We start from the raw sequence: 13,848 nt of genomic DNA on the forward strand, positions 1-13,848 counted from the left end.
TCCCCTGAATATCAGGTTTCTATCAATCATCAACCCCAGATCTCTCGTCTCCCCTACTTCCTCCAGTATAGCTTCTCCAATGGAGTATACAGCGTCCCATTCATGTATACTCCATTGATATATACGCCATTTTACTGCATTAAACTGACACTCCAATCATTTGTGCATATGTCTAGCTTATTCAAATCCTCTTGCAAGGCCACCACATCTGCACTATTACTAATAACTTTTCCCAGCTTCACATCATCAGCAAACAACTGAATAACCCCCTGCAATTCACTGACAATGTCATTGATATAAAGGTTAACCAATACAGGTCTTCGTACTGAGCCCTGTGATTCTAGTAGCAAGGCTTATACGTTGGTTAGACATAACTGGTAATTAGTTTACGGAATTAACAATGCAAATGAAGTATATTAATTAAAGGTAACTTTAATGGATCACTTCTATATTTCGGCAACGTCACATTGCCATCTTCAGGAACATAAAGATATGGTATGTGCACGCAGGCACTAACACAAAGCAAATGAGGAAGAAAGCAAGAAACTGATATTGTTCCTAAAGTCCTAATGGTGCCCTCTCGCAGGCTAATTTGGTAGTCTTGGCTGTTGGGCTGAAGTTCTCATAATGTAAGTCTCCCAAATTTGGGGTAGTTTCATGCACCCAAATTTGTTGAGGTTAGGAACATTTTTTAGAGCTGCTGAAGATTCTTTGAATAATCTTTCGTATTTAAACTTGCTGCGATGAATTATTTTTTTTTTTTTCCAACGAATTTTATGGTGGGTATCTAAGGCATGGTCTTCCAGCCCAGAGCGGCTGTACTGGTGAAACCGGATGTAGTCTTTGTGTTCTGAAATCCTGATATTAGTTGTTCTGCCTATTTGGCCAAAGTAGGACAATTTGCAGCTGCAAGGGACCTGGTATACACCAGGTAGGTCTAGGGGAAGTGGTTGGTCTTTGGTAGAGCGGATAAGGGATGCCAACTTTTTATATGGTCTGTAACAGGAAGTAAGGTCATATTTTTTGAGGATATTGGTTATTTTCTCAGAGGTGCCCTGGATGTAGGGGATGGTGATAGACTTGGTGTAGTCTTTATTGTGGAGGGGGGGGGGTTTGTGGTTTACTGGTTTTAGTATTTTTTGGATTTTTTTGGGGGTTATAGCCATTGGCTAAAAAGTGTTGAGGATGTGGTTTAGTTCAGTAGTCAGGGCCTTGTCATCTGAGCAGATTAATTTTGCCCTGTTATATAGTGTTTTTATATAACAGGCCGATACATTCACCAGCAATCCCCCCCCCTTCCCCCATATTGTTGTGAGGGTGGGGGATTGCTGGTGAATGTATCGGCCAGTATAGGTGGTTTTCTGTAAACAGAGAAAACCAAAGATCCATTAAGCTGGCGGGTGATTAAAGTGTCTAGGAAGGGGATTTATTTCCCTTGCTACTAGAATCATGATCATCCACGGAGATGCAATCGCACGAAAGGCCCGTCAATACGGCAAATTGAGGTTGAAGATATCGAGGCAAATAAATCGTCTGACGTTCCTAAAACGCTGCCGGGATAACAAAGTGATCCCTAATTGTGTCAAATTGAAGCACCGTTTTACTTCAGAGAAAGCTCTACGCATTTATAACCGCACTAGCTTCGCCCTTATAAGAGAACAAATTACCGTGACCCGCGTTCTCCTTGCCGACGAAAACAAAACCTTACGGGCGCTAGAGGAAGAGCTTTCGAATACATTCGGCCGTGATCTATGGTCGATGCTTCATGACATCTCATGCTCATCGGCAAGAAAAGAATTCGAAAAAATACGTAGTCGGCACGTAAAAAAATACGAAAACCCGACGAAGAATTCTACTTCCTTACCACAGCCACCACTCAACACTGTAGTCAACCTCTCGTCGACAGTTTTAAAGCCTGAAGCACTCACTGCACTTTCACGTGGTCACAATTTCGCCCTAGCTCCTAAAATGATACCTGCTGAAGAAATCATGATCCAAATAGAGCATGGGATTCGCAACCTGCCTAACCATATCGCCAACAACGTAAGACTGGGTGTAGTCGGTGTTCTGACTAAAGCCAAACCTCCAAAAACCAACTTATCCAAAAACGAATATGCCCTACAAGAATTGAAAAACAACAAAAAAATAGTAATCACCAAAGCTGATAAGGGAAGCGCCACTGTGGTGCTCAATCAAAAAGACTACAAAGGTAAGCTAAATGCTTTAGTACTAGACCGTACTACTTATCTCCCCATTGAATACAATCGGACCAGCTCTCAGATTAGAACTCTCCACAGACTCCTTAAGAAAGTCACTTCTTGGCCTGTGGAAGTCACCAACAAACTTAAACCTTATAACTCTAGACCCCCCCGATTATATGGACTCCCAAAAATACATAAACAAAATGTGCCATTGCATTCCATAGTGGATGGCATTGATTCCCCCACATATAAATTAGCCAAACATTTAGCCGAAACGCTCACACACTACACTGGCAACACACCATCACACATAAAAAAACTCAGCCCACTTTAAAGCCAGTATAGAAAACCTCACACTCCAACACACTGACATAATGGTCAGTTTTGACGTCTCCTCCCTATTCACTAATGTCCCACTCAAAGAAACCCTTGAGCTCATCCAAGCCAAGTTTCCTCCCGATATCTCAGCCCTATTTCAGTTCACAATGATCTCAGGCTATTTCGTTTGGCACGGAAAGTTCTACAAACAGATAGAGGGGACAGCCATGGGTTCACCACTTTCCCCACCCTTGGACAATTTCTTTATGGAGACATTTGAAGAGAAAGCCTTAAACTCCGCCCCACTATTTGGCTTCGTTATGTGGATGATGTGTTTGCTATTTGGCCACATGGCTCAGACACACTCCACTGCTTCCTAACACACTTAAACAACCAACACCCCAGAGTCCAGTTCACCTTAGAAAAAGAGGAAAACAACACCCTCCCCTTCCTAGACACTTTAATCACCCGCCAGCTTGATGGGACTTTGGTTTTCTCTGTTTACAGAAAACCCACCCATACTGGCCGATACATTCACCAGCAATCCCCCCCCCTCAAAACAATATGGGGTTATAAAAACACTATATAACAGGGCAAAATTAATCTGCTCAGATGACAAGGCCCTGACTACTGAACTAAACCACATCCTCAACACTTTCTTAGCCAATGGCTATAACCCCCAAAAAAATCCAAAAAATACTAAAACCAGTAAACCACAACCCCCCCTCCCCCCCCTCCACAATAAAGACTACACCAAGTCTATCACCATCCCCTACATCCAGGGCACCTCTGAGAAAATAACCAATATCCTCAAAAAATATGACCTTACTTCCTGTTACAGACCATATAAAAAGTTGGCATCCCTTATCCACTCTACCAAAGACCAACCTACCTGGTGTATACCAGGTCCCTTGCAGCTGCAAATTGTCCTACTTTGGCCAAACAGGCAGAACAACTAATATCAGGATTTCAGAACACAAAGACTACATCCGGTTTCACCAGTACAGCCGCTCTGGGCTGGAAGACCATGCCTTAGATACCCACCATAAAATTCGTTGGAAAAAAAACAAAAATAATTCATCGCAGCAAGTTTAAATACGAAAGATTATTCAAAGAACCTTCAGCAGCTCTAAAAAACGTTCCTAACCTTAACAAATTTGGGTGCATGAAACTACCCCAAATTTGGGAGACTTACATTATGAGAACTTCAGCCCAACAGCCAAGACTACCAAATTAGCCCTCAAGAGGGCACCATTAGGACTTTAGGAACAATATTAGTTTCTTGCTTTCTTCCTCATTTGCTTTGTGTTAGTGCCTGCGTGCACATACCATATCTTTATGTTCCTGAAGATGGCAATGTGACGTTGCCGAAATATAGAAGTGATTCATTAAACTTACCTTTAATTAATATACTTCATTTGCGTTGTTAATTCCGTAAACTAATTACCAGTTATGAGCCCTGTGGGACCCCATTTGTAACCTTCTGCCTCCTTGAAACTGCCCCACCATACACAACTCTCTGATACCTATTGGACAGCCAATCCTGAATCCAGTTGACTAACCTGACATCCAAACCCATGTGCTGTAACTTAAATATCATCTTATCATGTGGCACCCTGTCAAATGCTTTGGCTAAATCCAAGAAAATGGCAGTATATGGCTTTCCCTCTCATCTACTGCTCTTGTAACTTTACATTATTCCATATTGACTCTCACAGATAGCATTACCCTCATCTGCCCAATGCTGTACGGTCTCTCACCAATTTCTCCAAGATCTTAACATCGACTGATGACACACAAACTGGCCTATAATAATTTGGCACTTCCAGTCTGCTATCACCCTTATGCAATGGCACTATCTTATCTTCCTTCCATATATATATATATATATAATAGATTTAGTTTAATCCTTTATCCCAGTGAGAGCAAACAAAGTTTGCGCCTGAAAATATATAATATAATAGATTTAGTTTAATCCTTTATCCCAGTGAGAGCAAACAAAGTTTGCGCCTGAAAATATCTTCAGGACTAAATATAGTGTTGTACTATCTTATCCAGTAAGTAGTGCAACACCAAGGCAACTCGTGGCAAAGGTGGAGCAAGCTACCAGGCACTTCTAACCCAGTATCTCCCATAATGCAAAACACATTTCCTATGTGGATATGTATACTGTTATGCATTAAAGGGATTGGCCATCTACCCAGACTAGTTTCGACCTTTATTGAGGTCTCTTCAGTGGGAGCCAGGCCCAGAGCTGGAGATACCAGGCAGAAGCAGTAGCAAGTCATCTGTGCCTATGGGAGTTGCCAAAAGGTTTATCACCTTTTTTAAAAATTACTCTGGATTTAGAGAAAGATGTTGAAAATTTATTTATCACTAGGTTAGACTATAATAGATTTAGTTTAATCCTTTATCCCAGTGAGAGCAAACAAAGTTTGCGCCTGAAAATATCTTCAGGACTAAATATAGTGTTGTACTATCTTATCCAGTAAGTAGTGCAACACCAAGGCAACTCGTGGCAAAGGTGGAGCAAGCTACCAGGCACTTCTAACTTCTAGCTTGTAGCTTGCTCCACCTTTGCCACGAGTTGCCTTGGTGTTGCACTACTTACTGGATAAGATAGTACAACACTATATTTAGTCCTGAAGATATTTTCAGGCGCAAACTTTGTTTGCTCTCACTGGGATAAAGGATTAAACTAAATCTATTATAGTCTAACCTAGTGATAAATAAATTTTCAACATCTTTCTCTAAATCCAGAGTAATTTTTAAAAAAGGTGATAAACCTTTTGGCAACTCCCATAGGCACAGATGACTTGCTACTGCTTCTGCCTGGTATCTCCAGCTCTGGGCCTGGCTCCCACTGAAGAGACCTCAATAAAGGTCGAAACTAGTCTGGGTAGATGGCCAATCCCTTTAATGCATAACAGTATACATATCCACATAGGAAATGTGTTTTGCATTATGGGAGATACTGGGTTAGAAGTGCCTGGTAGCTTGCTCCACCTTTGCCACGAGTTGCCTTGGTGTTGCACTACTTACTGGATAAGATAGTACAACACTATATTTAGTCCTGAAGATATTTTCAGGGGCAAACTTTGTTTGCTCTCACTGGGATAAAGGATTAAACTAAATCTATTATATTATATTATATTATAGTCTAACCTAGTGATAAATAAATTTTCATTATCTTCCTTCCATTCCCTGGGCACCTTTCCTGTAGCCACACTTTCATTGAAAAGCCAGGTCAAAGGAGCTGTTAGTTCTTTAGCACATTCTCTCAAAACTCATGGTGAAATACCATCTAGTCCCGCAGCTTTACTGACATCCAGAGTACTCAGTATTTGGAACACACTCTCCTCCTGCACCTCTTAACCTCAAACATTCCCTATCCCTCTAGTATTAAAATTTACTCCTCCAGGATGAAATACTCCAATAAAGTGTTCATTGAATAATTCCACTATATCCTCTGCATCATCACTCTATTCCCATTTTTATCCCACAATGTCATTCTGCCACAATCATTTCTCTTCCTACTGGCCACATAGCTAAAAAATTCTCTGGGATTTTCTTTGGATCTTATGGCCAATCTCTTCTCATATTCCAGTTTTGCCTTCCTTACCATACTAGTCACTCTCCTGGCCTGTGTCTTATATTCTTCATGCATCTGCTCTTCACCTGTCTCCTTATATCTCTTCCATAGCTTCTTTTTCACATACAATTCCTGTTTAATATTGTTTACCATCCACTTTACACCAAATCGTGTTCTCTTTTTCACTTGTGGAATACAACTTACTGTTGCTGCTAACAAATATTCCTTTACAATTTCCCAAGCACTAATAATATCCTGGCCTTCCAATTCCTCACTCCATGAAACTTCCCCAAGTTGATATTTAAGACTATTATAATCACCTGCCTTATAATTTCACATACATTCCCATCTCTTTGATACTCCTGCATGTCTATTCATCTTCCAAGTCAAAACCACATGGTCACTCTCTCCAACTGGTGGGAGAGATGTCATCTCAGTTATTATCAACTCTTCTGATGCTATGACCAAATCCAAAACTCTTGAACCTCTTGTTCCCTCTTACATGTTGCCTAAGACATTTGTCCCTCAAGAATTCTAGAAATTCCATCCTCTTATTACTACATGCATTTTCCTCTTCCCTGCTTATACTGCTGTAGTTAAAATCTCCCATAACAATCATTCTTCTTGCACTTGCCAAGCTCAACTGCCTAACATCTTCTGTTCCCCACTCTCTGTGCTCCTTGGTTTGTAGCAACACGCCACTAAATATCCTGTCTTGCCCACCTCTACTTCACACCATATGCTTTCAAAATCATTAGTGTCACTGCCTTCCAAAGCCTCCACTCTTAGAGGACATAAGTCGTCACTTATCGTAAGCAGTACTCCACCACCATGCTTTCTCTTCCTATCCTGCCGAAAAATGCTTTACCCTGCTACTTCTATTCCTGTTATTATATCCTCTTCTGTCAACCACGTCTCATTGATCCCAATAATCTTTGGTCAGGCTGATGCTATCAGCGCCACCAATTCCTCTCCTTTATTCTGGATACTGCTGGCATTAGTATAAAGCATAAAAATGCCACTGTTTCTATACCTAACATTATCCCCTCTAGACTCTACTGGGATCAGCATTACCTGATGTCATCCCCCTTCTCCGAAGTACCCATTCCCACAAGAGGCCACTCCTGCTACTGTCCACCCTGGGCATTCTGGTTTCCCTGCATTGACACACCGACTCATTCAGAACAGCAATCTCTCCAGATGCCTACGTCCTTCCTCATTCAAATGCAAGCGGTCTCTCGCATACAATTCCTTTCTGTCCTCAAACGCTCTCGAAGCATCCACATTCTTGCTATTTTGCTGGGATATGGAAGAAAATTAGTTGCTGCATCACACATACATCTATATTTCAATATGGGGCACTTTTTCTGTATACATTAGTTGCTTTTTTGTTAGGATAACCATTAAGGATCGGCAAACTGATATGCCTTCCTTTTTATTGTTATTCCTTAAGATGCAAAATGCTTTATTTTCACTCTCATATTCTTGATACCTTGTCCAGAGTATTAATGATATTTTGTGTAGGGAGGATGCGAAAGTATAACAGTTTCTAGTTTTTTGTTGATCAGAATATCTGAAAACAGTAATTTATTACTTCTTTTTTATTTCAATTATAAATTTCATTTTTTATGACTTAAATAGAGGAAACAAGAAATTATTTAAATGAGGTGCACTGTGTTTCTTTATGATGAATATATATATTCCTATATCATTCCTATATTGGAATATAGGAATTTTTTTGAGATAAACTTTTTTTGCCATACTTCCTATGTACATATTAACTAATAAACCATTCATTTATATAAATAATATTTACCATTGTAAAATATTCTCAATATTCTCTTTATTTTGTATATATTTTTTTAAATAACCAAAACCCTCAGTTAATCAACCAGCTGATCAAGTTTCCAGTCTGATCATATAATTAAGAGATTAAAAACATGATCCTGATCCATAGAAGGTGATGAGAAGCAAATTACATGAGTACTTTGAAGTTAGACTGTTACCTAGTGTGTAAGGACATGGTCATAAACAGAATGCAAAAATAAAATATTAGCAAAACATTTGTGTGAAAAATATGAAAAAAAAATGGCAGGGAAAAAAGATCCAGAAGAAGAAGAATATATATTGCCAGATCACTCCATTTAACTGTAAAAGATGATCAGATTGAAGATTGTGTAACAGGAAACCAGTGTTAATTTCATTATTGTTTATTGTTGTTAACACTTAATAAACATTGTGTTTACTAAGTGTTAACAACAATCATGTGGGTTGGACTCTCTCATAGTGTTAAATGCATCTTTGAGAATACACAGCAAGACGTCACAATGGTTGCCAGTAAAAAATAATAGGTTTATATATATATATATATATATACACACACACACACACAGCAATCCCTCAATTAGTGCGCCTAATGCATTCTTTAAAACAGGCGCACTAATCGAATATAATAACCTATGGGAAAAAGTATAATTCGTTCCTCAAATTTCTTTTTTGAACCTTAATTATTTTATAAAAGAATTAAGGTATATCTCAGGGCCTAGGTAAAGGAAAACCATGAAGCTGAAAGACAATAAAACATATTCAGAATATAAATTTTATTATTCTACTTCTTAAAGAATTGAGCTAACGTAGTTTGATGGGCATTTTGTTTCTTTTTTTCATACAACCAATGGTATGGCCCTATTGCCTCTTCTTCAAATTTTACTGCTTCTCTCTTCATCAGGGTCAGACTCGAAGCATTGCCGCTCAAAAACTTCAATTGTACGAAAAATATTTTCAAATTGTTTCTGTGAAATCTCTTTTGGCTGAGTATCAGTGGTTAAATATGACTATCAGGATCTTCCTGCTGTGCATCTAAATTTAGCAGATCAGAATCGCTTAATTCTTCAGAATGAAATTTAATTAACTCTTGGACATTATTACTGAAGGGGAGAAAGAAATGAAGGACGTACGAATTGGTCACCAACATGCGAAATCACGTGCTTTATAGATAAAATTTCCCAACCACTTTAAAAACTACAATGATCATAAAAGAGAAGTTAATTTTCCGACGTGTAATAATAAACAACTCATCCCAGAAGAGACGGATTGATTACCCTATTATCGGAATGGATTCTCCTTTTTGTGACATGTGCAGAAGTGTCGAAGGGTCTCGATTCTGTGAGCGTACAATAGCAGACGACATAAATTTTGGTGTTAAAAATTTGGAACATAGTGCACATGGAAGTAGTATGCCATTAAAAGTAACTTTGTAAAATGTTTTAAATCAGTAACTAAATTATTTCATTCTGGTGAGTGATTTTTTAAAATAGTTAGCCATAAAAATGTATAGATAGAAAATTTTTAAAATCTGTAACATTTATTTTTAAGATGTACATAGGCGCACTAATTGAATTTTAGAGGCACACTAATTGAATTTGGGTATCGAAAAAAAATGACTCGCTAATCTGGGGCGCATTAATCAAGGAATTACTGTATATTAGAGTGGGCTGATGGCTAGATAATCTGGAAATCTGCTTTAAAGATCAAATATGAAACCTTTTCAAACTTCTTCTGGCCTCTCATAAGCATTAGTAGTCCTAGATGAGATATCATTAAATGAGCTCATTGGTCAGTGCCATTTAGCATTTATAATTGGAAAAAAAGAAGACATTAGCTTTGTAATTTGAATGAATTTTTGAATGAACCTTATTGTTAGAAAAAAAAAAGCAGTATCATTATTAATACTTGTGTAAATTTATTTCATATTTAAAATGAATTTTTGTCATTTAGATGTGAAGATCAATCTTGATATCAAGGCAATTCGAAGTTGCAGAAATTTCTGCAATAAGATTTGGCAGGCAACACGATTTTTCCTTAAATACTTGAATAGCTGTTCAAAGAAACCAAGCCTGATCTCACCACAATCCTTGGTATGTTTCTTTTATTATTAGTCACATTAAATTAGAAATCAGGTATAATTTTAACCTATACACTCTTTGAAGCAATTGATGATTATAATTTTATAGACACAAGAGTGTATACTGCCACAAATCACAAGAGTCCTCTCTACTCTAATGCCTCATATGCATTGTTATATGAGTTTGCTAATAGTGTAATCAGCATTTGTGAATTATTGCTTCACTGGAAAATAAGTTTGATGAGGGGATGTATTCCCATATCTTCTTGAAACTTCCTCTCTCTCTATCCCATTTCACTTACCTATAAAAAATGTAAGTAAAAAAATAGGAACACGTAATTAATTTTATTAAGATATGACTGCATAGGAATAAATTACATAAAGGAGTAATATACCTTTTTTAAAAAAAAAAAAAAAAAAAAAAAGAATAGTTCTGCTATGTGAGCTTCTGTCATTTTGTGCCTCAAGAATGATCGGTATATCACATATTAATTTTTTTTTTGTTTATCTCCTAGTTTTACACTCTTTTTGGTGGGCTTCTTAGGATCAAATTAACAAAAGAAGATTTATGTTAAGAATGATATTAAATATAAAGAGCAATTTCTAAATCATGCACAAGGCAAAGATAGATTACTTAAAGCATCTTTAAGTAATCTATCTTCTGTGGTTGTTTCTATTATCATGCATAGGATTGCATTTTTAGTTTTTCAAGTTCTGTTGCCATTATCCTTATCATGAGGAAGCAAGCCACAGCCTGAGACACTAGTAAATATAAATAATTAGCTATTATACAGTGGATATACAATGCAGTTACCCTTTGTAATGTTATGTAATACTATTACAGATTCCATTATGACAACTGTTAGACTTTCTATTTCATATAACTTAGATGGTTGACCAGGTGGATAGCATCTCTTTTCTAGAACCAGAAGGCTATGAGTTCAAATGGCAGAAATCTTTGTGATCATCACACAATCTTAGACTGCCACTTTGCTTATTAGAGTGATGAAATCTTGCGCCATCCCACCCTGGATGTGAATCACCCCTTTGTCTGGTGTATCCATGCTGTACCGTATATGCTAATTGCCCATTAGTCACTTAGTAGCCATCCAAAAATATTAAATGGAAAATTTCAGAAATAAACAATTCATGTTTTAAATTGTGCACTGTTCTGAGTAGTTCTCAGTTATTAAATTGACTGTTATTATTGTTATTAAGTAATCCTTGATTACTGTTATTATTAAGTAATCCTTGTTTTACTTAATAATGGCCTAAAAGTGCAAGAGTAGTGATGCTGGCAATTTGGAATGCCAAAGAGAAGCCATAAAGTGCTTCCTTTTAAGTAAAAATTTGAAATTTCTCAACTTCATAAAATAATAAATAAATAAATAATAATAATATTAAAATGTATCTGAGGTTGCCAAGATTCCACTCACATTCAGATAACTTTTATTACAGTATGTTGTTATAATTGTTCTATTTTATTATTAGTTATTGTTGTCATCTCTTACTGTGCCTAATTTCTAAATTAAACTTTATCATAGGTATGTATGTATGTATAAGAAAAAAACATAGTATATATAGGATTTGGTGCTATCTGTGGTTTCAGATATCCAAGGGATACCTGAAATATTGAGATATCCAAGGGAAAGGGGTGGGGGTTGCTTGGAACTCATCTCCTGCAGATATTTGCTGATGATACAAAGATAAGTAGGATAATCAGGAATGTGGCTGATATGCAGTACTTGAAGAATGATTTGAGTAGGCAGAAATTGTGGTCATGTGAAAATGGCTGCCTGTGCAGTGTTAATAAATGTGGAGTTATGCACTTCTGTGTGTTGAGATATCCAGCAGTATACTATATTGGTGGGATCATGCTAGGAGAAACTGATTAGGGTTTTGAATCTTGGAGTTTTAGTAGATAGAAGGTTGAAGTTCAGGGCCATTGGAAGTGGTAGGCTTTCCCTCTTGGATACTCAGATTTTTCATCCTGCAAAACAGACAAACCAGCCAGAAAAGCACCTGCAATTTACATCCATAGCACACAGTGCAGATAGGATTACCTATACTATCATTAGCAGTAGTAAGCTTCTAAGAAGCCAAGTTACCTTGCTCATGATAGGCCTTTGAACATAACACAAAAGGAACACTGATGCTCAGTTTTTCTATTTATAACTTGAAATATGATAATATTATGTTTGTGATTTTCAATGCCATTGAATAGTTCACAAATACAAATTTTGCACATAATGAAATGTTAGTGATCTATAGAATTTAATTACTGGCAAAAGTCATGCCTGACATCACATCTGGGAAGAAATCATCTGTTGGATTGATCATACCACAGCTGCAAGTATGTCAAGATTTTGTAATTTAGAGATTGTATATAAGACTTTGTTTTGGCTGTATTTAAATATTTTATTTAAATGTATCTATCAATAACCTTATACATTTTTTCAAACTTATAAAGCTACTTATCTATCCTTTATCTTTCTTAGAGCGTATATAGCAGAAAATCATGTTGATAAAGAATAATTCTTTTACACCATAGAATGAAGATCTCTCAGACATGGATCGCTGGATTTTGAGTCGTTTAGCTCTTGTGGTGACATCCTGTAATTCTGCTTTTGAAACTTATAATTTGCACTTGGGTACAATTGCAATATATGACTTTTGGTTCTTGGATTACTGTGATGTATATTTGGTGAGATATATAGTATTCCTTTATGTTGAAAATTAATATTTATTTTAGTTAGTTGAATGACTTACAATTAAGTATGAAATGAAACTCTTCCTATGCAAGATGCTTCAAAATGATCATATCAGTTCTGAGCATTTGTGTATGCTGCAATATGCTGCTTAATATATGCAGCATATCTTGTGAACTTGTCGATCACAAAAGAAACGAAGAAATTATGAAAGAATTAAACCAAGAACCAGTAATAGAAAAAATTAAAAAATATAAACATAAATGGATGGAACACGTTCAAAGAATGAAAACAGAAAGATTACCAAAACATGACTTAATGTACAAGCCATTAGGAAAAAGAAAACCCTCACGTCCTCTTAAATGATTCAATGATGACTTCAAATGCCAGAACAGGCCATGTTAGGCCTAAATCCTTGATATGCATGATGATGAATATAATTGAAAACCGGATACAATTTCTGAAAGAGGCACTCAGCAATTTTATTTATTTATAAGTTACGATACACTATGCTCTACAAAAATGAGTCTTGCATGTTAAAGCAGTACTCACTTTATACTTTTTTTTTGAGAAAATGTTGCATCAAATACACTGATCATCAAATGAATTGTTGTTGTTGTTAACTGAAATTAGATGATTGTTTTTTCAACATGCTGCAAATCTGAAATTCAAAAAATTCATTCACATAAGTTTTTTTTTTTTTTTTTTCAGATATATGTTTTTCATAGGTTGTTGAAAAAAATGTCAAGAAAATTAGTTAATAATAATAATAATACAAAAATTTTAACTTATTATTAATTGTCCCTATTGTGAATTTGAAAATGAAAGGAGACATGTTTCAACATGTGTGAACTTGTCATATAGCAAGAAGTACTGTAACATAGTCTGTTAACATTCTCACTTCACATATCTTATATATCTTACAAATCTCTCTCATTTCTCTTATTTATTTTTAAGTTACATTTGAACTTAGAAGGATGTAAAATAAATATAGACTGCTTTTGACTTTCCGAATACCAGTGATTTGTAGAGAACCAAAAGATTCTATTACAGATTGTTGCTTTCCTGTAACTACTGCATCTGAATTATTATATGAATTAAGCATTTGATATACTTGAACTTCAA

General features: G+C 36.4%; 1 protein-coding gene across 1 annotated transcript in view; it reads left to right on the forward strand.

The window, feature by feature from the left end:
- LOC150098430 (valine--tRNA ligase-like) overlaps positions 1–13,848 on the forward strand; it is a 382,977-nt gene that overhangs the window by 318,106 nt on the left and 51,023 nt on the right. The window contains exons 19-20 of the mRNA XM_090405873.1: positions 9,889–10,028; positions 12,567–12,719. Of these exons, the coding sequence (XP_090261999.1) occupies positions 9,889–10,028; positions 12,567–12,719 (293 nt within the window). The remainder of the gene's footprint in view (positions 1–9,888; positions 10,029–12,566; positions 12,720–13,848) is intronic.

This window comes from Typopeltis vanoorti, chromosome 15, assembly GCF_054136105.1.
Source record: "Typopeltis vanoorti isolate ZY-2024b chromosome 15, IOZ_Tvanoo_1.0, whole genome shotgun sequence".
NCBI lineage: Eukaryota > Metazoa > Arthropoda > Arachnida > Uropygi > Thelyphonidae > Typopeltis > Typopeltis vanoorti.